Source organism: Passer montanus, unplaced genomic scaffold, assembly GCF_014805655.1.
Source record: "Passer montanus isolate IOZ18808 unplaced genomic scaffold, ASM1480565v1 scaffold3, whole genome shotgun sequence".
Taxonomy (NCBI): Eukaryota; Metazoa; Chordata; class Aves; order Passeriformes; family Passeridae; genus Passer; species Passer montanus.
The window spans coordinates 13,782,848-13,810,089 of record NW_024367707.1 but is presented as its reverse complement, the minus strand read 5'-3'; the positions used below and the strand labels follow the sequence as shown (position 1 = coordinate 13,810,089).

The 27,242-nt window shown below is 39.6% G+C and overlaps 1 protein-coding gene across 1 annotated transcript; it reads right to left on the bottom strand.

The window, feature by feature from the left end:
* Positions 1 to 6,018: 6,018 nt before the first annotated feature.
* Positions 6,019 to 25,639, bottom strand: MXRA5 (matrix remodeling associated 5). Its single transcript, XM_039714507.1, has 7 exons — positions 25,222 to 25,639; positions 22,560 to 22,769; positions 20,192 to 20,321; positions 19,448 to 19,838; positions 11,886 to 16,862; positions 10,350 to 11,250; positions 6,019 to 8,806 (listed from the first exon to the last, which is right to left on the bottom strand). Exons 2-7 carry the CDS (start codon positions 22,739 to 22,741, stop codon positions 6,895 to 6,897), a joined length of 8,493 nt encoding a protein of 2,830 aa, XP_039570441.1. The 5' UTR covers positions 22,742 to 22,769; positions 25,222 to 25,639; the 3' UTR covers positions 6,019 to 6,894.
* Between the last annotated feature and the right edge of the window lie 1,603 nt (positions 25,640 to 27,242).

Here is a 27,242-nt window from a genome sequence, read left to right as displayed (position 1 = left end):
CAATACAAAGAATGTAGTATGCCTGTTACAGTTTTCTTATAACTATGTATATTTGTTTATGTACATTTGCTGTAATAACAGCACAGTGATATAGCAACTAGGACTGCCCAGTAACACTTTTTATTCAGATTTTAAACAAGATATTAGCAGAATTTTTAAAAGCAACTGAGCAGGATAGTATAATGCCTTTTTTGGACACCAAAAAAAAAACTCTGACAAGATGTTAGCTTTCTAAAAATATATAATTAGATGTTAACTTCCATTTTTATATAAGGAAGGCCCTTTGCATCACTTAATGACGTCCCAATTACCATACTTTCCCTTTGCATTTCCAAAATACGCAAATTTTTAATTTCCTTATCAATTCCCAGTCCCACTTTACTGAAAAAGATGATTCAGTTAAGAAACAGTTAAGAATTTCTGTGTTGAGACAATTTGGAATCCAGGAACTTTCCCACTGATTTCAGAGAGATGTTTGGTTTGCTATCTTCATAGGAGCTGCATGCATTTGTCATCCATGACTACCAGGGTTTTTTTCCCAGGTTAGTAAATAGGGTTTTATTAAAATGTTCCTAATTTTGTCTGCTATTGTAATATTCCAAAGAAGCCCATAAAAGCACAGAGCAATTCTTAGTAGGCGAGTACAGCAGCTCAATCCATTGACCCTTTGTGGCAGAAGCAAGGAAAAAAAATCTAGTCTTGCTTCAGAGTCTTATTTTTTAACTAACACTGGGAATAAAGGTAACAGGGAAACCCATACATGTGTTGTTAATTCAAGCATTATGGAACATACATATGGTATCAGGTGTGCTTTGAATGATACAGGAGGTACTTAGGTGTGATAGCACAACTTGTTCTTTTAATTTTATAATTTGACTATCCATCTCATGTCATTCTACCCCTCACTTGTCGAGACTGCTGGCTGCCATCTCCAGTCCTGGCAGCTGTGAGACATGATATATTTATGCCTCTTAACCACTCAGTGATCTGGCACATCATGCGTGGCCGGTCTGTGAATTCTTTGATATAATGGCCAGCTGTGCTTGATGAATGGGGTCATGGAGAAGGGAAGAAGCAGCAGTACTGCTGCCAACATGCATTTCCCTTTGTGGAGGTCCCACATTCAAAGAAGTGCTTAGTAGGTGGTACACAGCTGCAGTTCAGCTCATAACATTCACAGTCCAATGTGATAGCATCTTTCTTGTTGCATTATCCCATGTGTCAAAAGCATCACTCTCACCATATATGAAGAGTAGCAGTGGGTCTTCTATATGGGAAAGAAATGAGAGGTCTACCTCCCAGGCAAAGAAGAATTTGCTTATTGAAGAGTAAGCAGAGGCTCAGAACTTCCTATGTCCTAATATCTTGAAAATATAAGTGCTCTCAATTACTACACTGCCTCTTTTCTTGCACTCTCTTTCACTCACTAATGCATCACCTAGGAAACTCAACCTCCTTCCAAGCAAAAAGGTGGGGATGCTCACAGAACAGGTGAATATTTTGGGTGGCTCTTGAGCCAGGCTCAACTGGTTTATGGCAGGTGAGATTCTAACTCAGATTATTACAAAATTCACTAGCATTTCTGCTAACTAACTGCTCCATGCTGGTGTTACTGGACTGAACCAGCAAGAAAAGGTTTTCAGGGAAAAAACAGTATATTTTCTTAGGTCAACAGAAATAGCTGCAAAAAGTATACACACCTTCAGGGCAAACAAATTTTTAACTTTATACATCAAGAAATTGCAACAGCTCTAACAAACCACTGTTGCTTCTGCAGGATGATAATCTGCCACAATCTACTTCATGTGCTTCCCCACTGTGTGCAGTGGCTTCTGTCTTATCATCCTTTTCAGGAAACATGACTGAGGGATGATTAATGGAGTGTTAAATGTTCTCTGTGAGGATTTACTCTGCCTTTTATAATTCAAAACCTGCTGTGGTCAATTTGCAAACAATAAAAGAGAGGAAATGATATTAAAAGCTATACATATGCTTGTACAGCTTTTAGGATATTTTCATGGTAGCTGGCTGCATTGATAGATTGCAAATGCATTTTTGAAAACATGCAGATAAATAACACCCAGGTTAGGTAAAGGAAATACATAAAGTCCTTGCAGTTCCTTATTTCTGCTCTGGGCAAGCTTGTGAATGATGTAGTGTGAGATGCCTTTGTAAACCAAACTATTTGAATGAGAAAAAGATCAGACGACATAACTGCTTCTAGAAATATCTCCACGAGATTTCCATCATAAAGGTGTGGTCACAGTGGACCTATTTGTCATGTTCCCATATCTGTTATGTACTAAATTGTTAACAACCCCATAGATTATCATCATGATTATGTAGATAAAAATCACAAGCCCAAACTAAAGCTAGCAAAAAAATCTTTTACAAATGCATCTAACTAATGGGAAAATCTAGGAAAGATAGGAATGTAATGAAACCCCAAACAAATTAATAAACCCCCCAGTAAATATAAAGAAACCTCAAGACTCCTCAGTTTCTTGGACAAGGATGTTGATTACCTGTTTCAGTTATCAGACTAAACTTTTTTAACTGTCCCCAAAGATAGGAATATCAAAACTTTCTCAAGAAAAATAACACATTGTTCAACTGTTCTTACAGTTTCTTATATCTAGCCTAGAGCTTGCCCAGAGTAAGTTTCTCATACTAACCACAGTGAACCTGAAAAACAACTCATGACCGTTTCCATAAGGACTACACATTTTTTAACTGTTGTACTTAATATTTGGTCTTTTTTTTTTCTTAGGCAGAACAAGCTCATCTAATTTCAATTAGCCTTACAGGTTATCTTTTCTAAATAATTTCCTTTGATGATTTCCAATTTATTTGTATTTGAGCCTGACTGCAAAAAGAGTATGTCCACTATGTTCATTCACACTGCCCTCTTGAATAGATTTCAGAGCGATAAGGCTCTGTTTGGAATGTCACATTGTTAACTTATGGAACTCCTACATCTTCTTCACTGTTTACTGTATGTATATTCATTGTCTTTCTTTTGAATATAATTCTTACATTTGTATTTCTTGGTGGGGGGGGGAGTGATTATTTTTTAGTTCCCATAATTTCGCCCATCTAGAAAGATCCCTCAGAATTGCAACTTGGTCCTAGGTACTTTAATATTTTTAGATTTCATAATATTTACATGTTTTTAAAATGTCTTCTCTATACCTGACAACTATTAATTAATGTGGGAAGTCACCAGACCTAAGCTGGATTCAGCTGAGATGTTCTCCTAAATGAGAAGCAGTTACTCATTACTTCACTGCAACATCAAGCTTCCCACATTATATAAGATACATAACATTTCTTTAGTTTGGACATGAGGACATCCCATATGGCTGTGAAAAAAAAAAAAATCTGCTATAGTATATCAATACTCTCTTTCCATACTCTGGACTAACTACTTGTGTGAGAAGGTAACTAGATTGTTGTTACATGGTTTGTTACAGAAACATGCAGAGCAGCTGCTTCCTATCACTGTTGTTCTACAGCTCCTAAGCTGATTGTTTAGTAATGAGCTAAACAAAGTACCTCTCTTAATAGCACAGATTTACTGATAGATATTTTCTCAACTACAGCTTTGGGGTTTTTTTCCAGTCTTTTTGTACCACAATTGAACTTCACAAGCTTTTGAAGATAATCACTAAAACATGCAAGTGAACTCAATAGTGTTTTAGGAATTTTATCCGATCTAGACATGAATATCCTAGTAAATTCCCTGTTTATTGTTTTTTTGGTCTATATTCCTACATCCATTTCTGTTACTAATTGCTAGTTGTGTTCTGGATATGGTCACAGTGAAATCTCTTTTTGTGAAGGCCGTTGCAAAAAATGTTTCTACAACTGCAGTAATTTTCAATCTGCACAGTTGTAATTAGTCACCTTGTTATTCTGCTTCTCCAAATAGAAGACAAACAAATCTTTCTTCTCCATTTACAAAGCAAAAGCAAGAAATGTTTTTCCTTTCCATGGAAACTATCCAGAACCTACTTTGATTGATCAAGTAAAAACTTAGAAACCTTCTCAAACCATAAGCAAACACTTAATTTCCCAGCATTCCCCAAATCAGAAAAGAACAAACTACATTGCCTTTGAATGCATGGGTCCTGCTTGGTCTGAAAAAGGAATGAAGACTTTTGAAGAAAAAAAATGAATGAAATAGTTGCATCCTTGAAGTGATGTGAATTTGTCATTGATTTATTTAACACAACTTGCAGATAATTACCTAGCAATAAAGGAATAAATTATTATTTAAATTCAGTGTCCTACAACTGTCTTCATTTGATGGACGATTCAGCACATAGAATGACACACAGATTCAGGCCCATGAATGTAAGTCCTAGAACAGACTTGGTTTCCCTCTGAACGTCTTTATTTCTACAAAAGGGACTCAAGATAGATACCCTGGACAACAGGCATATCAGCACAGAAAGAATATGACCAACACAATGTATGGCCCAACACTGCTTGAGTGTAAAAAGCATTCACTTGATGTTTTTAAGTAGTGGCTACATTTATTTTGGAAGAAAATTGTATTTTATAGGTCTCTCATTGGGAGTATATTTTCATAAAAGGGGTACAGGCAAACATAATGGAAATTATAACACATTAAAAAATGTTATGTCCCCTTTTGAAGGAATTTTGCAAGCATGCAAGTTTTGACTTAAGAAAATGCCTAGAGCCAAATCTTTAATTTCTAAGCTTCCAAAACTTCCATTGGCAGCTGTGAAAATTCTGGACTGAGGAATAAAACATGATCTGATGCTTTGTTTGATCCTAAAAGATCAAATGTTTGAATTTGGGTTTGGATTCTGTTTTCTTCCCGTAACATAAAAGGAAATCTACTTAATAGAAATATACAGAAGTAATTCAGCACCCAAGAATATCTCTAAATTCCTATAACTGTTAAGTGAAGGCTGGACAAATGATTAAAAGTGCTTGACTCCTACTACAATGCCAAATGCTGACTTCAGACTCTTTTACAAGATGTATTATTATTATTAAATATTGTATGACCGTTTTCCAAATTGGAAAACTACTATAAAAGTAAAGGATCTAAAGATGTATGTGATATGTTCAAGGAAAACAGCCAGATTAGGAAGTACCACATGGGCAATCTAGTTAAAAAACCTTAAAGGCTTCTTTTCTTTCTTCATTAACTGCTCTCACAAGCAGCTACATCCCTGTCAGGTATTTAGGGACATGCTTCCTCTTGAGCACTGTTTGGTGATTTAAGGCCCAAGGGTTTCAACCATAAAAAAGAAACTAAGACATAACTGAGTCAAATCAGGCAACATATCCACAACTTTAATGAGGTTGTGCACAAACCACAGATTTTTAGCCTGCCCTGATTTTTTAAAAAGTAAGTTTTATAAAATTGTACCCCTTGTATCTTTAGTAATGCCTTTCTCTTTAATTTCTATATTCTTGTTCTAATAAAATACCTTTTACTTTAAGTAGCTCAGTTCTGTTTGCCATTATGATAAGCATACATTTTGCAAGAGCTTACTACTTTCCAAACTTGTGGGTAGGAAATCTTTGTTTTCAGCTTTTGCAATATGTAAATGTTATCAAAACACTTTACCATACTGACATGTTTTGATCAACAGAGAAAACAAAGTTTTATTCTAACCACATTCTAAAACATGTGCATAGGTTTTATGAACAAGCAGAACTTTAAGAATTCATGAATATCTGAGAGAATCCACATGTTTAGAGGTAAGTTAAGATTTCCAAAATTCTGATTGTTATACTTTGTTGAAACATGGGCATATTCAGCACCTTGTAGCAAATATTTCTAAAGCACAAGAGGTAAATATTCATAAAATTATGGACATTATTCAGTAAACAATCCTTGACTGCAGAAAAAAGTATTAACATTGCAAATATATGCTGAAATATTAATACATTTATATTAATAAATCACTTTTTAAAAGATAAACAATTATTCTAATTTGTGTTCCCTAAAACATCTATAAATGAATCAAATAGAAATTGGGTCAAATACAAGTATATATAACACTAAATTACTTCAGATTTTTTGACCTAATTCCATACTCCCACTGTTTGGAGTTCCTTATTTTCTGAAAGAAGAAAGAAAACCAATGAATACGTTCTTTGGAAAATATTTTTTTATTATAAAATGTACAGTATATTGACCTTAATATTATAAAACACTGTAATGTATCAGAGTCTTGTAAAGACCAATAATTTATAAAATGAGACCAATTTCATTGTTACTCTTTCCAGTCTCATAGTCAGATTAAAAAATATATATAAAATATATAATGAATTAATTGACCATAGCATCCTTAGTAGCTGGCAAATGTATGTTCGTATGTTAAGGTAGCTAATCTCTGCATGTATTTTTATTAAAATAGATCACTCTTATTTGCTAATTTAGTCTTTGATTTTGAAGAGCTGATAGAAGCATGAACAGAAAGGTTAATAATCATATTCTATAAGCCTAGATTATAAAAAGGCGCTGCAGAGTATAAAGAAAATTATGTTTTACTAAAGTACTTCTATCACTGCAGCTCACTTATTAACAGTTAATACTTCTTTGGTACTTTTAAGGTGCTTGTTAGAACTAGAAATAGCTTTGGACTATTGACAATAGAGTTCTTTAGGTCTCAGATGCTATTGGATAGCATGAAAAACCACATTACACTGTCTTAACAATTTGAAGACCTTTTCCAACATGTTAGTCTTCTCAGTTCCAGACTTACTACCATACTGAGTACAAAAGAAATGCAGATTATTTCTTTTTTCTCCTCTTGTTAGCCACTGTTGCAAGCAGTGCTTTCCTCATTGCACTCATTTGGCAGTGACTTGAACACCAGTATCCAGTCAAAGGCACTTGTTTTAATGTTAGAATATGTGTATGTAGGTTGTTTTAGAATCACTGCCTAGTATATTTTTAGCAGTGCATTTATAGAAGCCTGAATCCCTTTGAGTGGACTGCTGGATGACTAACGACCCCTGAGGATGGAGGAATTTGTTTCCATACAGACGGGATTGAGCTCCTGTTGTCAGATGTGATTTATCTGGAAGCTCCCATGTTATTTCTGCTTTGGGAATCCCAATGGCCATGCAGTTCAGTTTAACTGAATTTCCAGGTCTGGCATAAATGACAGGTGCTGGCTCACTGGTGATCCGAGGAGGATAGGCGATCACAATGACAGGCACAGTCATAACAGAAGTGCCATACTCTGTTGACACTTTGCACAGGTAAGTGCCCCTGTCAAATACAGAAGCCTCACGCACTGTCAATGAGCCATTCTCCATCAGGGAAAAGCGACCCACAGCCTGGGGGGCATCCATAACCATACCATTGGGCAGTGTCCAAGAGATCTGCGCCCGGTGGTTTGCCTGGGTGATGCAGTGAAGCTGCAGAGTTTCTCCATTGATGATGCTCACCAGGTTGTTGTACTGGTTGCTAATTTCTGGCCTGAGTCCCACCTTCAGGAAGACTACTCGTTCCACATAACCGCCCTGGTTTCTGGCTGTACAGCGGTAGGTCCCAGCATCCCCAGCAGATAAGCTGCTGATGTGTAAGATCCCATCCCTCTTATGGTAAAATCTGTGCAGGCGACTGCCACTCAGCACTTCAGAGCCATTGGGAAGGATCCAGCTTGTGCTGGGTTTGGGGTTCCCCTGGACTGAGCAGTTCAGATTGATGCTGTGCCCAGCAATGGCAGTGATCCTTTCACTGACAGGGTCTCTGAAGGAGGGTTTCTCCAAATGGTCTGTGATGAGGAGCTGCACAAGCAGTCTCGCCTCCCCACCTTCATTCCGCCCAATGCACACGAGCTGCACGGCGTCTGTCTGTCGCACCCCTCTGATGTCCAACGTACCATTGCGATGCACAGTGATCCTGTTCCCATAGTAGGGAGCTGGTAAGATTACTCCTTCTGGAAAAGCCCATAGGACGCGAGGAGCAGGGATGCCCTCAGCTTTGCAGTCAATAAGTTTCCGGCTGTCTCTGATGGCTGTCTCCCTCACAGATGTTATTGCACTGAGATGACCATTGATTCTGGGAGGCTGAACGTCAACATGGATCCAAACTATCTTCCGATCTTCTCCAGCACTGTTCCGTGCTACACAAGTATAGTTACCACTGTCAGATCTTTGGGCCTTTTGGATGAGGAGGGTGCCATCTCTATATATCTGGTATTTGTCAGACAGGGCAGGAATAGGCCTGTTGGTTGGGGAAAGCCAGGTCACTTTGGGAGTGGGTTCTCCTTTGGCTTCGCATGCTACTGTGACAACATCGCCATAAGGTACATTAATAGTGATATATGTTTTGTTCCTGATGGTTGCAGGCTCTGCCACCACTTTGACCCGCACTTTCATTTCATCCTTCCCAATCTGGTTTTCAGCATAGCAGGTGTAGTCCCCTTCCTCTCTCAGTCCAACATCATTGAAATACAGGGTTCCATTATCAAAGACCACATATCGCTTCGTCCGGCTGCCGCTGTCATCCGACTGCATGAAAGTATTGATCATGCTGCCATCTGGAAGACCCCAGGAGATCTCTGGGTTTGGCAGACCTGTGGCTACACAATCAACTTTCAGGTCCCCTCCATACTTGACCTTGTGATTATTCTCATTCTTATGTTCTATTTTTGCTGGTTTCATCATCACGTTCACTTTGAGGACCACGTAGTCGTCCCCTATCTTATTGCGGGCCACACACAAGTAGTCTCCTGCATCTTTGTCTGTAACTGAATGAACAACCAAAGTCCCATTGCTGAATACTTTGATTCTAGTCTCCAAAGTGCTGTAAGAAAAGAAAAAAGAACCTAACATGAGATACAAAATCACATTTTGGGTATCAACTACTGAGAGAAATCTGTGTGGGAATAACAACTCAACAGTATTAAAAGAAAAAAGAAAATAGGAAAGGAAAATTGCTATTGTTAAATAATTAAATGGTCAGCAATTTCCAGGATATTCACCACCAAAAAGCAAATGGGAAAAAATAATTCTACTCACTTGTAATCAAGTAATTCTGTTGCATTTAATGAACTTTAATGCTCTTTTTGACCATTAAACATCCACTAAATAACAAATTATGGTAGTTTTGACTCTTCTGACTACTTGTACATTATTCTATAACATTGAAACATGAGATCTCTGAATTATATAATCCACACAAGACTATATGGACCATAATGGAGTCTGGCACCTGGGTTTTCAGCTGAAAACAAATAAAGATGAGGAACTTCCTCTGGCATTGGGTATAAATATTAAACCTTCAGAAGAGTCACAAAGAAGCAAAATGTTGCTATGCTTTGAAGTAAGGGGAAAAAAAATTCCAGCATGCAAAAAAAACTACTATTCCTTTCCACTTCACTATGGAATTGGGGTATTGTGGTCAAAACCAGTTTCCTTGGTAGCTAGTTTTCTCCTCAGAGGAGATCTCCATTATTTGAAAAGCAGCCCACATAAAGATCATGATGGAAAATAAAAGAGAAACACAGTAATTTTTTGCTAGCATTATGAGGCATAAAATGCAATCTGGATTTTGTGCTATATATTTTGTGCAATACAGGTTACCTAAATATATTTTTTGTCAGTATAAAAAAAAAATATGACTATGTTCAGCTGTGAAGAAAGTTGTTCCCAATTATGCGTTTTAATTACAGTGCATTTCTCATCTCTTTATAGTTCTCTAAAGTGAACTATGAATAATTTATAGCACCGAAATTTGTTTTCAGCCAACTGTTAGGACAGTTATTGTAGGTTTGTAGAAGTGATATTTTACTTGATATAGCAAACATTGGAGAACCGATTGTTTTAGGCATTTATATACAACCAGGTTTGCACAGACCTTATTGGGTGGTAACATTTGTTTATACATGATGTTAAAATGATTGTGTTTGTTTAAGTAATTATAAGTCGATTTATTTGCCCTGTATTTACTTGTGTGTAATGATTTGCCTAAGAGATAAACTTCAATGATCCCTTTTCTCCCGGGGAAAAGCAGCCACCTGTGCAATATTAATTCAGACTAAGCACATTGGAACAACCAGTACACAAGCTGTATATCTGGAGTTTTTATATGCTTACAAGTGGCTGCAAAAGAAAAACAGTGACAGCTTATCCTAAAAACTTGAAGTTAACTTTTCAAGAGTAATACTGCTTTCAAGAAAATTATTCTAAGATATGGCTTTTGATATAATTTTAAATTCCTTCTCAAGGATTGGGAGGATCATTCAAAACCCACAGAAGTCAGGAATGAAACTTGTACATATGAGTGTGCTTCTCTCTAAGTTCATCTAAACTGCAATTTATCTGCGACACCCCAAATAGTAATTTACCTGTGAAGGGAATCAATCATCCTTTTGGAAGGCAACCTCCACAATATCCGAGGCCAAGGGTCACCAGAAGCACTACAGTCCAAATGCAGGATGCCACCGTATGTTACATCTGTTCTCTGAGGAGAGCTCCCAGTGATCTTAGCATTAGATGCGTGCTTCTTCACATGGAGTTGTACTGTTCTCCTGGCAGCTCCCACCATGTTAGCAGCAATGCACTCATAGGTCCCACTGTCCTTGGGGGAGACATTGCGAATGTAAAGAGTTCCATTAGGAAAAACAAATAAATTCCCATTGACAAACTGAGAAGGTCGGATTTGCGTGCCATCAAAGACCACCCAGCGGATGGTGGGAGCAGGTGCTGCTTTGGCAGTGCAGTGGATGTTAATACTGCTACCAAGGGGCAGGGAAATGTTCTCTTGCTTTTCTTGCTGGATGATGGGGGGTAAGGCTGCAATGTGCAGCCTTACTGCAATGCTGTCAGCTCCTGCAGCATTGCTTGCTACACATTTGTAAACTCCTCGGTCTGAAAAAGTTGCTTGCTTGATAGACAAGGTTCGATTTTCATGGAGCATTATCCTGCTTTCTGTGGTTGTGACCGCCTGCAAAATCTTCCTATCTGGGAAAATCCATGAAATTAATGGGCTTGGAGACCCACTAGCCTGACACTCCATTGCTATGGTCTCTCCAAAGTAGACCGTGACATCTCGATAGCGAGAAAGTAAAATTTTGGGCTGGTGGGCTACAACTGTGAGCACAACAATCATTTTATCTTCGCCATGCAGGTTCTGAGCTGTGCATAAATACTGCCCACGATCCTGAAGCTGGGCATTTCGGATAAGGAGAGTACCATTTTTCCAGACTTCAAACCTTTGTAACTTGCTGTTGGCTGTCATTAGAGCTCCTGTGAAGGTGAGAGGAAAGAAAGACAAAGTCAAAGGGCTTAAAATGTACATTATTGCAATAAAGAAGTCTTAAGTGAGACTTTAGGTTTACTCAACACCAATTACAACTTCAGAGGGCCCACATGACATCTTCTGACACTCTCCATAGCACAAATTAGTCTGTTTCTATTGCAAAACTACCCACTAGCTTGCAAACATGGACAGCGTGGAAATTTTTGAAGGCCTTGTTTTAGGATCTCTCTTAAGTCTTTATGTAACTTTTCTGTTCCTTTTGCATATGGAGATGACACACACATCAATATTTAAGGTAGCAATGTTAAAAAACCCATGCTCACAAGTATTGCTGTAATAAATTCTAACTGCTATGAATAAGCAGAGTTGGCTGCTTTTCACAGCCAAAAATTACTCTTCAAAAACAAACTCATTAAATGATAGAGATTTTCTTTTGCTACAAGAAACACTGTAAATCTATTATTACTTGTAATGATTAGTTGCAATTAATCATTTTCTCTACAGTGATTATAAGTGACAGGAAGTATTTTTCAGTATTTTGAACAACTCCTGTGAACATGTTGCACTTCTGTGCAATACCCCTTCAAACCACGTGGAAGAACACATTTTTTATCTGTCTTACCTGTAGAGACTTTTGTCCAAGTAATAAAAGGCTTGGGCTCCCCAACTGCATCACAAGGCATAAAAGCATCCATTTCAGCAAGGATGGATATGGTCTGAGACGCTTTTGTGATAATTTTAGGTCTTTCTCCGTGTACCCTAAAATTAGTTGAAGACTGAATTACAGTCGAATTGTGCGGCATAATGCCTCCCATGTAAGGAACAGATGGGATTTTTTGATGATGATAATGGACATTTTTAAAAGGGTGAACTGTAGTGGTTATTTGTGGTTTTGTGCGCTGAGAGAGAAAGGCTGGAGGGGTGATCTTTAAAACTACCCGTGGTGATGTGGTCGTTGTGGCATGTGGCATTGGAGGCACTGGAATTGCTGTAGCTTTCTGCACCGTAATCCCAGTAGGTAAGACCTGAGCAACCTTCTTCTCATTTGTGTCTTTTGGCACTTGTTGACTAGGAACATCTGGTTTAGGATGTATATATAAGTGAGGGAATATCCTTGTTCTGTTGAAAAGGAATGGTATTCTGGAACTGGGGTAATAGGGGATCCCTTGACTTGGTATTCTCCCAGCTGTGCCTCTGTTATCTGGAAGATGGTTATTTGCAAAAAATCTTGAATTAAGATTGTATCTGTTCTGACCCTGATTACTGAACTTGCTTTCGGTTAATGGATTTGTTTTGTGAAATGGAGAAGCTTGTGTTGGGATAGTTGTTTCTCTTTGGGACGCAGAAGTTTTTCTGTCCTGGATAGTATGTGCTGCATACGCTGTTATCTCTGGTTTGTTTGTGTAGTGAAGAGGCTGATGTGTTATAAAATAGCGAAGTGGGCCCTGTGTTACGGGAAGTTTCATTGTGCCTCTTACTGGAATGTGCTTTGGAGGCACAACAGGTAGTCTTTGGTTTATGCTTGGTATCATTCCAGTAGGTGGATGGGGAAGATTTGGATTTAGCAGTAAACTGTTGTTTGACTTGCTGCTATACAACTCATTGAATTGCTGCTCTTTGGACTGTATGCTAATCCTGTTCTGGTTAGAGGAAGGAGTAGGGTGAATATTCTGCTTTGAGGTCATCAATATTTTGTCACCACCTGCTCCAACTTGTTTTGCTCCTGGGAACCTTTCTTGATTAAAGGCATTACTCTCCTTGGTGGTATAATGAAGAGAAGGATGTGAAGTGCTTGAAATTGAAGGGGGAAGAGTGACAATTTTTATAAATGGAATAAAAGCAGTGGATGTAGTAGGAGGCTTTTCAGTTGCCTGTGAATGATAAAGCACTTGTAATATAGATTCCTTTCTGTCCAAGGAAGATGGCTCTGTCCTAGCCTGGGAAGTAACAGATTTCTTTGTCTCTCTAACTGGAAAAGTCTGAGTTTCTGCAGTGCTAAAAGAGGAGGATAAAGTAATTATCTCATACTGCTGAGGTGGCTCAGCTTTTGCTGGTGTTTCTGTAGATATTGCAGACTTCCTTGGCTCCTTCGAAACGGAGAGGTCTTTAAAAACTTTGACTGTGCCAACAGGAATACTTAAGTCACTCATAGTGGGATATGCCAACTGGAATGTTCCAGCAGTTGTTTCATTAACCACAACTTCTAAGTCAAATAGGTTAGGCTCTTCTTGAGATTTTGGTTTTGTTGATAGTATTGAGCTGTTCCTATATGCAGGAGAAGTGGTGGTTCTTGATTGTTCTGCCTTCTGATCCACAGTTTTAGAATCTGCTTTTGTGTCCTTCTCCACAGAGACATTGTCTAATGAGTGGTATGCTGGCACTTCACTTTGCTCTGGTTTCAGAGATACACTTGACACTTTCGTGGGAAGTGCATCATGTACAGCATATGATGATAAAATTGTGATGGGTTCAGTCACTGGAAGTTCCAGGGTTTCAGAGCTAGTAGGGTGTGTCACAGGTTTGGCTCCAGGTGGAGAAGCAGTAGGCCTAAAAGAGAAAGTTGTGATCATGTTGCTGATTTTTGTAATTTTTTCTGTGAGACCCAAATCAGGAATTAAGGAAGGAGTGGATTCCATATGCTCCTCTTTCCTAGCCTGTATTTTGGTGTTTTTAAGATCAGGACTTTGAAGTGTTGCAGAAGAAGTTTTGGTAACAGCTTCAATTTCAGGTGTCCTTGTAATTATAGGCATTGCCTCTGTGGTTAAAACAACACGGGGCAAAGGCTTTGGTCTTTGTCGGATTCTATTTGGTCTTCTCCTTCTCCCATAAGGCCTTTTTCTACCATGCTGAGTAATACGTGAAGGCATGGTCTTTCTATATGGAGTTGTTGTGGTGGCCACAGTGGTCATTCTACTCATGGAAGAAGCTGTTTCTAAACCCTCTGATGTTTTGTGAGGAGCATTAGCACTATGCAAAATGAATATGGGACTTTGTTTTGGAACAGCCAGGTTTCTATGTTCCTCTGTCTGAGAATTGTCTACATAACTGCTGGGTACACTTTCTTGAGTCACTGTATTCCTCTGGGTTTCAGCTTCTTCTTCACTCCGAACCATGATGGGGGTGACAGCTAGAAAACTGTTGCTGAAGTCTGCCATTTTTGTATGACTTGTGGCTATCTTTTGGCGCTGGTATCTTGAATCATTGCTCTTTTCTCTAACAAATGGAAAAGTAGATGAAGGAACAGTAGTAGTGCCTACAGAATCTGTCAGGATGATCTCATCAAACTGAGAAGGTGCCGGAGTTACGGTGTCAACACTAATTAGGCCCAGTTCATTAAACTTCAAGCTTTTTTCCAAGGTGCTATGATGATCCACAGTCTGAGACTCAGCAAGGAGAGTAGCATCAAGTGGTAGCTCAGCAAAAGCAGAATTTTCTTCAGATATAGAAGATATAGTTTTATCTACGTTTTCCACTGTGAATAAACTGCTCTGAACATCAGCAAAGTTTGTCACAATTTCTTTGGCCAGAGGTTCTTCAGTAAGGGCAACTGAATCATCCGTCCTGACATCAAGATGATGCTCCCCTTGCGGTTCTGGAGTTGCAGAGACAGGAGTCAAATATGGACCTGACAAGGCAATTTCTACAGTGTCCAAACTCGCAGGTGTTTCTGAAGCCCTGTGGCTGGAGAATGGTTCTGTTTCTGACCTTATTAATACAGGCTGGACTGAAAACACTTCTGTGTTCTGTGAAACAGTGACTGAGAATTGCTCCTCTTCACCCACAGGTGATGCATCAGCAGAGGAATCCACCACATCAGCTTCTGTCTTTGAGGACGGAGGGCTGGCTAAGGGATAAGAGGCAGGAGTCGTTTCCTGCATGACTGATGACAGTGAAGTTGTTACAGATATAGTTGTAGCTGTCGTTCTAGGAAGATTCTTCCCACGGACCTTTGCCAAAATGTCAGCCCAATGCTGTGGATTAATCTGTTTGCTTGCCACATTAATTCTCCTTCGAGATTCAAACACTCTCCGGCCTTCTGCAACATTGCTGTCTTGGGTTCCATCAGTACTTTTCCAGATTTTCATTTTCCTTCTGCCCTTCTTCCCCTTTTTAATTTGAGCCTCTGGCACTTGGTCACTTTTTTGTTTAAAAGGTATTTCCCAGTCTTTTAGGCGGCTCTTTCTTCGTGGGAACTCCTCCACCCCTCCTGCTCCTGATCCCTCTTCATCATCTATGACCCGCCCTCTTGTCTTTGACAAACCTTTTGAGCCAGGGCGCTTCTTTAGTTTGATTCGTTTAAATGACCTGTCAGACACCATTTTATTTACTGTGACCCTTACAGCAATCTGATCTGATCCCAGCTGATTGACAGCCACGCATCTGTAATGGCCACTATCAGTGACATGGCTCCTTGGAATAAGCAAAGTACCATTGGGCAGCATATAGCCTTTTGAAGAGTTTGATAAATCACTGAGTACCTGACTGTTTGGAAGAATCCAGCTCAACTGTGGGTCTGGGATGGCAATTGCATTGCATGGCAAAGCTATTGGATCTCCAACATTTTTTTCAACCCTCACTACATCTGAATCAGCTACCTGAACAGCTGCAGGCTGCACAACAAGTCTGTAAGCCATTACATCCACATCATCTCTCACTTGGGCAATGCAGTGGTACACACCTCCATCAGTGTAACTCACTGTTTTTATTATTAGTTGGCCACTACTGAGAATGGAAAACCTACTATCTTTCTCATTAAAAGGTGCTTGCAGTTTAGTTCCATCTGGGAAAAGCCACTGAATGGAGGGGCTCTCAGAAGCTTTCACACTGCAGCTCAGCTGACACTCTGACCCTTCCACCACACTCTGTGCTGTCCTTGTGCTCTGGTTTTGCTCTATCATTACCCAGTGTCTCTGCTGCCTGGTGGTTTTGGTATGAATTGTCTGAGAAAACACAGTAAAAAAAGATAGCACCACTTTTTTCCCTGTACTCTGGCGCCTGTTTAATTGGATATTTATAAGAGGCTGCATCACCCAGGAAGGCTCGGCCAGTATTTGAGCTTTTACACCTGTGTAGTAAAGAGCATCATAATCTGAGCCTTGCCTGTACTGATAGCTTATTTTAGGCTCTTTTGTGAGCATAAGTTCCCTCTCTAATTTAACAGGTACTTCACTGTAGTAAGCTATAAGCTTCCATAGTTTTTCATAGTTTTCTCGATTCATTGGACATTCAAAATCCAGTGCAATTGTGGCATTTATATCTATCTCCTGAGTCTGGATTTGATTCCACTGAATTTTGGTAGAACCTGTCGGTTTCTTGATTTCACAGTTCAGGTGGACTATATTGCCATGCTCATCAGTCATATTTAGAGTAATGTTCCATGGCGAGGATTGAAGTTCTTCCAGAGGGAGTTCATAACTGTCACCATCTTCCTCATTTTGAGTACTGCTATTTTGCCACAGTGAGGATTGAATGACAGGCTTCCTACAGGAAATATCTTTCAAGTTTGGAATATCTTCTTTCTGCAGTTGTTTTGGGCTGCTGCACTTAGCACACAGCTGTCCACCTTCATAGGCTTTGTCCTTTTTGCATTTTAAAACACCTGCAAAAAATAAAAAAAAAAGAAGAAAGAAAATAAAAGGTACAACAAGAGATAAATATGCTGCAAAACAGTTCTAGAGTTAGACAACTCTCAGAAGTACAAAATAAACTTCATGAGAAGTGCATTATGGCACATGACACATAAGGCAAGACTTATAGAATAGCACCTCTTTATTTTACAGCTGAATGAACACCCGGTTCTCAATCTGACCATGATGTCTTTTGACTTTAATGAGAGGATTGAATTCTCCACCCTTCTGAAATTTAGATTCACTGCCTTTGAATTAAATGCCTAGGAACCGAAGCGTGCAGGGCAACATTTGTATCAGTAACAAACTACTCTGTGTCAAAACATCTGTATTTGTAGTGACAGCCTAACTTGTGGATCCAATGTGAAGAGGAGTGGGACCTTTCAGCTTTCAAAAATACAGTATTCACCAGAGAAATGCTGAACTTCCTCATTAAATAATCCAGGAAGATTTTTATTTTTTCTCTATTGATTAAGAACAGCACTGGCAGTACGCAAAACATTTTACTGTAGCTTCCAAAATGGGCTGACTAGTTCTTGCACTTACAAGCTATTTATAAGCAGGAAAAAAATAAAGTGCCACTTCTTCCCTGACCTCTGAAACAACTGCAAACTTTATAATAATACAAAAAAAGCTAAAACAGAGAAGGAGAGCTAGACCAGGAAATTACAGTCTTGACTCCTCTCTTCTGTCAATGCAGACTGTTGTCTGCAAAGTAACAATCATATATTTATTACATTGTTCTGCTCACTCAAATGTCAAATGTACCTTAGGTATTCAGTTTGAAACCACACAGTAAAAAAAATGCATTACAGTTATTTTAGGAATAAGTATCATCCTGAAGAATGAGGGATCTTTGAAAGAATGAACAATATACCAGTGGGTTATAAGGCAAAATGTCAGGAGAAAGGGAAATGTACAGCAAATTTTCATACCATTATTTTAATTGAAAATATGTGCTTTGCTGCTCTGAAAAATCAATTTTCTTGAGAAAATGTTATAAATGAAATACATACACATACATATATATATATATATATACATATATATATGTATATATATATATGCAGTTTGTCACTTGCAGATTCAAACTGGATGTTTCAAAGATAAGGAAAAACTGGCCCACAATCAACTTGGCAGTGGCTACAACAGTCTGAAGAAATTTAATAACTCTTTCTAGACAGAATTCCCAAATAAGTGAATGTTATAGTCATATACAGATACAAAATCTGTCATACATGAAAATTGCATGGATAAATTATTCCTCCCTCCAAAAATCACTACTGTTTTAGCATAAAGAGATAACCTAACTGAATAAAACTGCTAGCAAGCCAACACTGCACTAAAGAAGGAATGTTCAACTAGTATCTCATTACTATAACTTACAGTAAAACTTAAGTACACCCATTACACACACAATTTGGATCAAGAACAGAAAGTGAGAATATCAAAATGTAAGCTAGTGAAATACAGTATTTCCATTAGATGACAATCCCTTAGATTCTCAAGTATCTGTTTAGTCAGGAAGACTTATATTACTCATTCAAGCATCGCACATTCTTAAAAAGCACTGTCCTACAGTCAAGTGCAAAATTGCAATGAATTATATATTCTAAGATGACAAGATCCACCATCATTCACCATACATGCTCCAAAGTCATTATATAAACCTTGGGATGCCATCATTCATTTGAGACATCTTCAGTTACAATTAAATGCTAATTTCCTCTTAATATTTTAGCAGTAGCTCTGGCGTGACACCAGTTCCTCTGCTGCACTGAGATGCCCAAACTGAAAACTGATACTCAAACCCCTCCTCATTTTGAGCATCACAGATACAGAGGCATTACAAAACTCTCTTTTTTTTGCTTCTGCATACAATCAGAAGCATTCCAGCCTAGACATTGTGATACTTTTTTAATCTCTAAGTCTGAATGAAGATAGACAAGCTATTTTATGCAAAAATCACATGGCTGAAAATAAAAACATTGCAAGCACTTGAAAATACTTAAAATACATTTGCTCTATCATAACAGTTGTGGTCAATGAAGAAACATGGATGGACATGAAGAATGCGTATTACAGCCTTAATGTTAATAGAGGGCTAATGTTAGAGGGCTCAACCAGGAATTTGGTAACCTGATTTCCTTCCTTCCTTGGACAAACAAGTCCAAATCCACTGTTACCAACTTCAGTAGCTTTGTTGGTTGAGGACAATTGGCAGCCCTTAGCCAAAAGTATACTGCTGTGCAAGAAAAGGCAGTAAAAGGTTATTACCCCTTTCCAGTTATAAACCTCACTACCACTTCCATCATTCCAAATGTAATGGCTAATTTCTATGCTCTTATATTCGTATTTTTATCTAATGAAACAAACTGCTTGCTTTTTACAGTGTTTTTAAATATATATATTTATTGACTAGTAACAGAATTTAATACTGCGCTTAGACATCATGTAGGTAATAATACTTAAGAAAAAACAAAACCATCAACACACAGAACTGGAAAAAAACCCAAATATTAGGAGTTCAATAAACACTGGTGGCTTATGCTCCTACCTCCAGAAACTTCATTCCATTCAAGGAGCCACTTCAAACTGCAGTCGCAGTCCCATGGATTTCCATGAAGGTAAAGATTTTCCAGCAGTGGCATGCCTTGAAACATTCCTGCAGGCAAGGTCCTAAGAGCATTTTCAGATAGGTAGAGATGTCTTACTGTTGACAATTTGAAATAATCTAGGATCATAAATGTTGAAAAGGTGTTGGGGTGAAGCTGCTGGAGCAAATTTCCTTCTAGGTGGACAAGTCTTAGAGAGGTTAAACCATTAAAAGCATTTGGATGAATAAACTCAATTCTGTTGTGGTCCATGTGTAGTCTCATTAAGCTTGAAAGTCCTTGGAGAGTTTGGCCAGTTATGGCTTTCAATTTGTTGTAACTAATTTTGAAAACCTAAACAAAACAAAAAAAAACATGAAAAACAAAACAAACATCAACCAAAAAAAAAAGAAACAGAGGTTAATTTTATTATCTAAATCCAAATAGAATAGCAATCAAACAAATTTTTTCCTCCCACATTCAAATCCTTTGCACCACTGAAAAATGATATGCTGGTCAGAGGTAGAATAAAACTGAGTGTTAGTTGGCATTATCAAGTTAGATATAGGCATAGTTAATAAATGTCAAATGTATTTTGGGGGAAAATTCTTATGTTAATCCTAAAAAGGCACTATAAAATACACTTATTTTTCTTTTCTGTTATTCATGGAAGTTAGTTTTGAAATTTAGGAAAACGTAAGCATTACCTGTAGAGACACAAGATCTTTCAAAGCACCATTAGGAATATTCTGAATGTCATTTCCATGTATCATAAGCAATTCCAATTTTGTAAGTCCTGCAAAGGAGTTTTCGTATATAGACTGTATACTGTTGAACCTGGGGAAAATAATCACAAATATGGTTACAACTTATTCACTGACTGTCATGGACTGCAAATGTAAAATTAATGTAACCTAACTTTCAGGAAAAACTGGAGGGATCTTAATGCATTGTCAAAAGGCCAGAATTTACTGAAAGACTCTTACAAGGCCCAAGCATACTTAGCTCATGTTTACACTACAGATTTCTTTCAACTCATTTTGTGGCACTTTAGCCATAAATTAGGAGTAAAAGTAATAAATAAGCGTTTAAGTTCTAATAGTTGTCAGTATATTTTTCCATGCAGCTCAGTTTATAGAATGGAAATAAGTTAATGGCCTGTGGCCAAACCATGATGCTATGGAGCCTGGCAAACTAGACAAGCTGCAGTGCTGCCAAAGCAGCATTTAACAATAAATACATAGAGATTTTGAGAGTAAACATTAAAAATGGGTTATCTCCCAAAGAGCACAAGAAGCAGTAAGTCACATCCTGCTTCACTTACTGTTACAACATGTAATTGGCTGCATTAACTAAATACATAACATCTAGGAATTGACCTTCCAATTACATCATTTGAGCCTTGAAACTCCTCTTAGATAAGAAACACAGAAAAATCTACTCTTTGAAAATGAATCAGTTTTGCTTTGGACAAGCAAATCAGGATTTATTTGCCAGTTTGGAAGAGTTACATTTGGTGGCCTAGCTCTATATTTCTGTTTTTCATATGTATACAGAAAATTCAATGTCTTATGTAATCTAGGGATGAAGTCTTAAAACTAAGCATGGAATTCTGGAGATTTTTTTCCAATTTCTTGGTATTTTCTAGAAAGCAAGGGAAGACACAGCATGAAATTAAAATACTTCAAATATGAATAAAATACTTTTGGATCTTCACCATGTTACCTATCTAAAGATCCTTAATTTGCTTAAAGTTTAAGCATTGTTTTAATAAAGTTTATAACATTGTATTAATATTTTAGTCATTCTGCAGATCCACTAAGGCTATAGCAGATGTCTTATTCAAATTCCTTATTTCAAAATCAGTCCTTCAAAAAAATTATGATCACGTCTAAATAAAAAATTTTCCAGGATAATTACCAGTTAGAAAAATAATCTTCACCTTTTAAGTGCATAGCACTTAAAACAATATGATAAAGGCACTCTTTCAAAGTCAAAGTGCAACAATAGACAGTTAAGACTGTTTCTTCCTGGGAAGAAACTCAGAAAATGTCCATTGTAGTGATGAAATTCAAAGGGAGGAAATGTTTTTATGCTAACACTGTATCAAATAATCTACTTTACTAAAAAACCAACCCAAACACCTTAGTAACTTAGAAGCCTACATTCCATTTTCAAAAGCAATTTAGGGATCTGAGTACATATTTCTTTAATATAGTTTTACTTCACATAAGAGCATTTTCAGCATAAAGTTAGGCTTTAGGTGGATAAAATGTTGGTGGATAAAAATTTTAACTACAGAGAAGCAAAAAAAAAACCCCTAACCAAGGTCACTGCTGCCAGTCATTGCATGATCAGTTGCAGCTTACAGGCGCTGAGGTTGGCGAGGTGAGTTCACCATGGGTAGTCGGGCAACCCTGACACCAACCAGAAGAGGACTGCGACTCTTGCATCGTTCTGTGTCACACAATGACCCAACACGATACTCTTGTGATATGAAGCCTACCAACAGTCCCTGCCTTCTTGTCTCAAAATCTGACAGATGTGAGTTGGCAATATCCTGGCAGAGTGATCCAACGACAGTGAGTTGGAGTCTGAGCAATCTCTTCCCAAAATATGCATCTACTGCGGTTAGTTGCTTGAAAAAAACTGCAAATAACCACAGCTCCAAAGGCAATAGATCTAATTTCTTTCCACTGTATTCATTTAAGATATAGTATATCTCATTGTTCTCCAAAATGCTACTGGGTTACATCATAGAGAGTTAACTAAATACCTTTTTTTTTATACATTCTAAAAGACTAAATATTCTATTTGCCAAAAAAGAACTCACACCGTGGTATAAACATTTATTTGAAAAGAATAGTAACTTCTGTTTGAAACAAAAAGACTAAGCTAATTCCTCCATGCCAGCAGCTGTAGTGTATGAAATACAACACTGATGGGTAAGAACCCATCTCTGCAATTCTACTTAAGAAGTACACACAGAGACCCTGGTTTGCCACACGTGCGCGAAGCATTCCAGGCTTCCGCATTAGGAACACGAAGCTGTTTGCCCCGAGCTGCCATACGAACCCGAAGTTGATTCTTTCCACGTGTTTAGGGATGCGTGCCGGCACGGCTGCCAGGGAGCGGAAGGTGCAGTGGACCTCGGTGGGCAGGTAGCAGGCGCAGGGCTGGGGGCAGCCCAGGGCGCCCAGCGGCAGCGCCAGCACCAGCACCACGGACAGCGCTCCAGCCGCCACCCGCTCCCCCATCTTGTCGCCTCTCCTCGCCTGGCTCCTCCTGCGTTGTTGCGGGGCAGGGAGGAAGAAAAGAGGGAATAAATTATTATTTTTTAAACTTTTGTATACTCTTTATATATTCTAAACCCTTTCTATACCTAGTGATTACTGGCATTGTCTAGAAAGTCTGTAGACAATCAAGGCCAATTTCAGTTGGAAAGCCACTTTCTTTATTCTATGTCATTTTCTATTTCAGTGTCAATTTTACCCCCATCACTCATTTCTACTAAATACTATTCTAAAAAAGTTATGCCATCTCCCGATGGGAATAAATTATTATTTTTTAAACTTTTGTATACTCTTTATATATTCTAAACCCTTTCTATACCTAGTGATTACCAGCATTGTCTAGAAAGTCTGTAGACAATCAAGGCCAATTTCAGTTGGAAAGCCATTTTCTTAATTCCATGTCATTTTCTACTTCCGTGTCAATTTTTCCCCCATTACTCATTTCTACTAAATACTATTCTAAAAAAGAAGAAATTATTATTTTTTTAAACTTTTGTATACTCTTTATACATTCTAAACCCTTTCTATACCTAGTGATTACTGGCATTGTCTAGAAAGTCTGTAGACAATCAAGGCCAATTTCAGTTGGAAAGCCATTTTCTTAATTCCATGTCATTTTCTACTTCCGTGTCAATTTTTCCCCCATTACTCATTTCTACTAAATACTATTCTAAAAAAGTTATGCCATCTCCCGATGGTAATAAATTTTATAGGCTTATTCTGAACACCAAGAATAGTACTCATCTCACAGAAAAACGAGAAAACTTTTAGGGACGTATGTAGCTCAAGCAAATTGCCAGTGTTCCCTCTACAGTCAATTAAAGAAAAAAAACCAAAACCAAGCAATAATCACTTGAAGATTAATAATATAAATTATGTACCTCATCAGATAACTAGAAATAGTACAACTGAGGTTCATTAGGTCTCAAATTAGCAAACTCACCTCACCTAGCTGCCTAATTTTTAGACAGGCTGTTAACGTTTGGTAGGGTAAAATGTGGCTCAATGACTCTCATTCATAATAGATATGGGAAATGATTGAGAGAGAAAGGGAAAGAAAGAATTGGTCGGCCATAGATCTATTCTCTGTCATCCTTTGCCATGGGTTGCTCTGTGATGTTGGATACACTCTAACATTGCAATCTAAACCAAACAGTGTTATGACCAATCAGAAATGACAAAACTAGACAATTTGTTTAAAAACATAAGCATAGGCCTCAGAGGAAAAGTTTATAGTATGTCTACCAACACTCAAATTCACATTTTTGGAACTGTGTGTTGAAGTCCGAATGGCTAGAACCATGGAGAGTCATTTAAAGAAGCATGGACAAGTAAACACAACTGTTACTGACTTTGACCACTACTAATTTCTGAAAATCAAATAATTTATGTAATGTCTTATTACCAATTAAGCACTCTAACTCTGGACAAATGAGTTTAAAACACTTCTATTCTTATTCCTAGCAACAGAATAATTTGAAAGCTTTTCAAATTACAGCCATACAAGAACACAGGCTGCTATTAGTAACAGACATTTAATATTCCTGCTTTGACACAATACTGTGACAATGACAGAATTCACTTGTACCACTTGTATTATCAGTTTCATTAGTTATTTGCTTGTAGAAAAAATTCAGATTTTCTTAGGTCTGCAAGCAACAAGATGCACATTTTTTTCCCTCAGATTACCATGTGCAAACTATTAAAGTTCAAAGGAGAGACTCATTGGGATGAAGAGTTTTCAAAAATATCTGTGGTCAAGTTAATGGGATGTTTAGCATTCTTTATGAGACAAATAGCTTGTAATTTGTTTAAGAATTTTCAGGTGCTGTTTTCCTTATATTCTTCTTAATGAAAATTCCTTCTACGAAACAGCCTACCCACTTAGAATCCTTTTGTGAGAGGTCCCTTTCAGGACATGCTCACTGAGGTGAAGAGGAGGCTGCAGTGACTTGTGAGGGGCTGGGAAGGGCGGGACTGACCGCGCTCCGCCCGTGTCAGAGGGCGGCCCGGCCGGGCCCCGCTCCCGCGGGATGCGCCGGGATCCGCCGGAGCAGCTCGCGCCGCGCCGCCCTGCCGCGCNCGGGGCGCTCGGCGGGAGGGCGCGGCCGGTGCTGCGCGGCCCGGGCCGTGAGCCAGCAGCGGCTGGGCGGAGGGGGCTGCGGGGAGCCGTAGTCCCCCTCGCCCCCCTCGCCTCCGTGGTTGTTTCTGCCATACCGGAGGACAGATGCTTCCCATTAGAGAAGAATGTCCCCGCCGGACCGGGCGACGGGAGCGCCCGGGCAGAAGGCGGGTGTTGACACACGGCGACACCGGCTGCGGGACGCCCGACGGGCAGCCCAGCCGCCGTCCCGCTCCCGCGCAGTCCCGCCGGGGAACCCCAAAACCCAACCCGCCCGCACCCGACCGCGCTCCGGCAGCGGTGGCCGTGCTCCGCTCCTTACCTGCGGCTGGGCGAGGCGCTCTCGGCAGGCGCTGCCCGCCGCTCCCGATGCTCCGGGGGCTGCGGGCGGGCGGCGGCGCGGGGCCGGCGGTCACCTGGACCCCGGGCTCCCCTCCGGCACCGGCTCGCCGAGGCTCATCGCTGCCTGCGGTAGCCCGCCTGAACGCCGACTTAGGACTCCTGATCACCCGTCATCCTGCGGGGATCCGCCGCCGCGGCTGGGTCCCCCCGAACAAGCATAAGCGATGCGCGGCAGCCGGGCAGGCACCGCCGGGTGCTGGTTTGTATTGACTGCTATTGTTTCCGAGCTCTCCCCTTCTCCGGGTGCCCCACGACCCCGCCGAAAGTCGGTGCGCCGCAAGCCCTCAGCACCGGCGGCAGCCCAGCGCGTGGCTCCGGGAGCCCCGCGGGCCAGCGGGCGGGCGGGCGATGCGGGCGGCTCCGCGCCGCCGGACTCCTCTTGCGGGGTGGGCGGCCCCTCCGGGAGGGGCGGCTGCGGGCGGGCCCGCGGCAGGGGTGGGGGGTGGGTGAAATGGGCTCCGGAGCCGGCGGGCAGGGGTCGCGGCAGTTGCGGTTTCGCGTGGGATCGGGACCTGAAGCTTACGGAAAGTTTGTCTCTGGGACCTGGGTACATCCAGCACTGTTAAAGCGCTCGGACGTGCAGCTACACATCTTGTGCGCTCGCACACACGTATACACGCAGGAGTTCTGCACATAATCCCTGACTGGACCCACCAGTTTGGGTTTCTTTCTCTTCCCATAGTGATGTGGTGCTTAAAGACATGGTGTAGTGCAGGGTTAATGGCTGGTCTCGATGATCTTGAGATCTTTTCCAACCTTAACGATTCTGTGGTTCTTTGATATAGGTCTTCCATCTCAACACAAAGAACCAACCTGACATTAATCCTTATGTTTCATACTGGCACAATTCTGCTGCAGAGACCTGTATGCTGTCTGTATGTGGGAATTGGGTCTCTGCGATCGTACTCAAGGACAGACACTCCAATAAATGCATGTGAACAGAAAATCTCAGAACTGAAATAGAGAGGAAATTACAACAAAAGAGGAAAAGACAGGAATCAGTAATTAACCAGCCTGATTGTAGACCCGGTCATTAATTGCCTTTTAAAATCCACTAGAGAAGCAAACTTTAGTTTAAAGTCATTAAATCATTGAATCTGTCTTCTCAACTTCTCTCTGGTATTAGCAACTGTTTCAGTACACAAAAGTAAGCCTGTCTCTAGTCCAGTGAAAAATGCATGATTCAGAACACCATGCTCTAGTATCTAATTGGTTCCGATGTGTGGTTTTTGGATATGCACAATTTTCTGTTCCCTAGATAGCCAATGTGGCCGTTTCCCTCATCAGTTCTAAAGGGCAAAAAAATTCAGTTTTTCAAGTTGCATAAATGAGCATGAATGCTTCTTGAGTCATAAGAATGCCTATGAGTTTTGATATAGAACTTTCAAATTCCATCTCCAAGGTAAGTAAATATAGGAAATGGCATTATATTCAAGGTTCTAAAATTGTGGCCAGTGGATCATCGCCAAATTAATAGAAATAATCAGAATCCTAATTGATTAACTGTTTTTGACTTTGAAACATGTGGGAGGTGTGATTATCAAAAGGGTTGGTGTCCAAACCTCTTCAACTGTTAGCAATAAGCTGTTGTCAGAATCTGGACAAGTCGTGTCTTCCAAATACATTAATAAAGTTTCATTTTCAAAAGAAAAACGTATTGTCCATGCTTTTAGCTGCAGAAACTTTTTTTTGTTGTGGGATGTTGTGTTTTATGTTGTGTTCGCAGCTCAGCTCCACACAGCCTCTCCCTCACCCAGTTTGATATGGGGGAGGGAATTGGAAGGGGAAAAGTTTGAAAAATCACAGGTTGAGATAAAGACAGTTTGGTAGGTGAAGCGCAACAAAAGCAAAACAAGGAATTCATTCACTACTTCCCATGGGCAGACAGGTGTTCTGCCACCTCCAGGAAAGCTGGATGTCATCATGAACAAAAGTGACTTG

Bases quoted from the DNA above. Each gene is read 5' to 3' on its own strand.
- MXRA5 (XM_039714507.1), bottom strand. From the start codon at position 22,741: ATGGGGGAGCGGGTGGCGGCTGGAGCGCTGTCCGTGGTGCTGGTGCTG. The intron at 19,839-20,191 runs GTAATGCTTACG...TGTTTTGTTTAG, and splicing joins AAGATCTTGTGTCTCTACAG to GTTTTCAAAATTAGTTACAA. The intron at 11,251-11,885 runs GTAAGACAGATA...TCACCTTCACAG, and splicing joins TTGGACAAAAGTCTCTACAG to GAGCTCTAATGACAGCCAAC.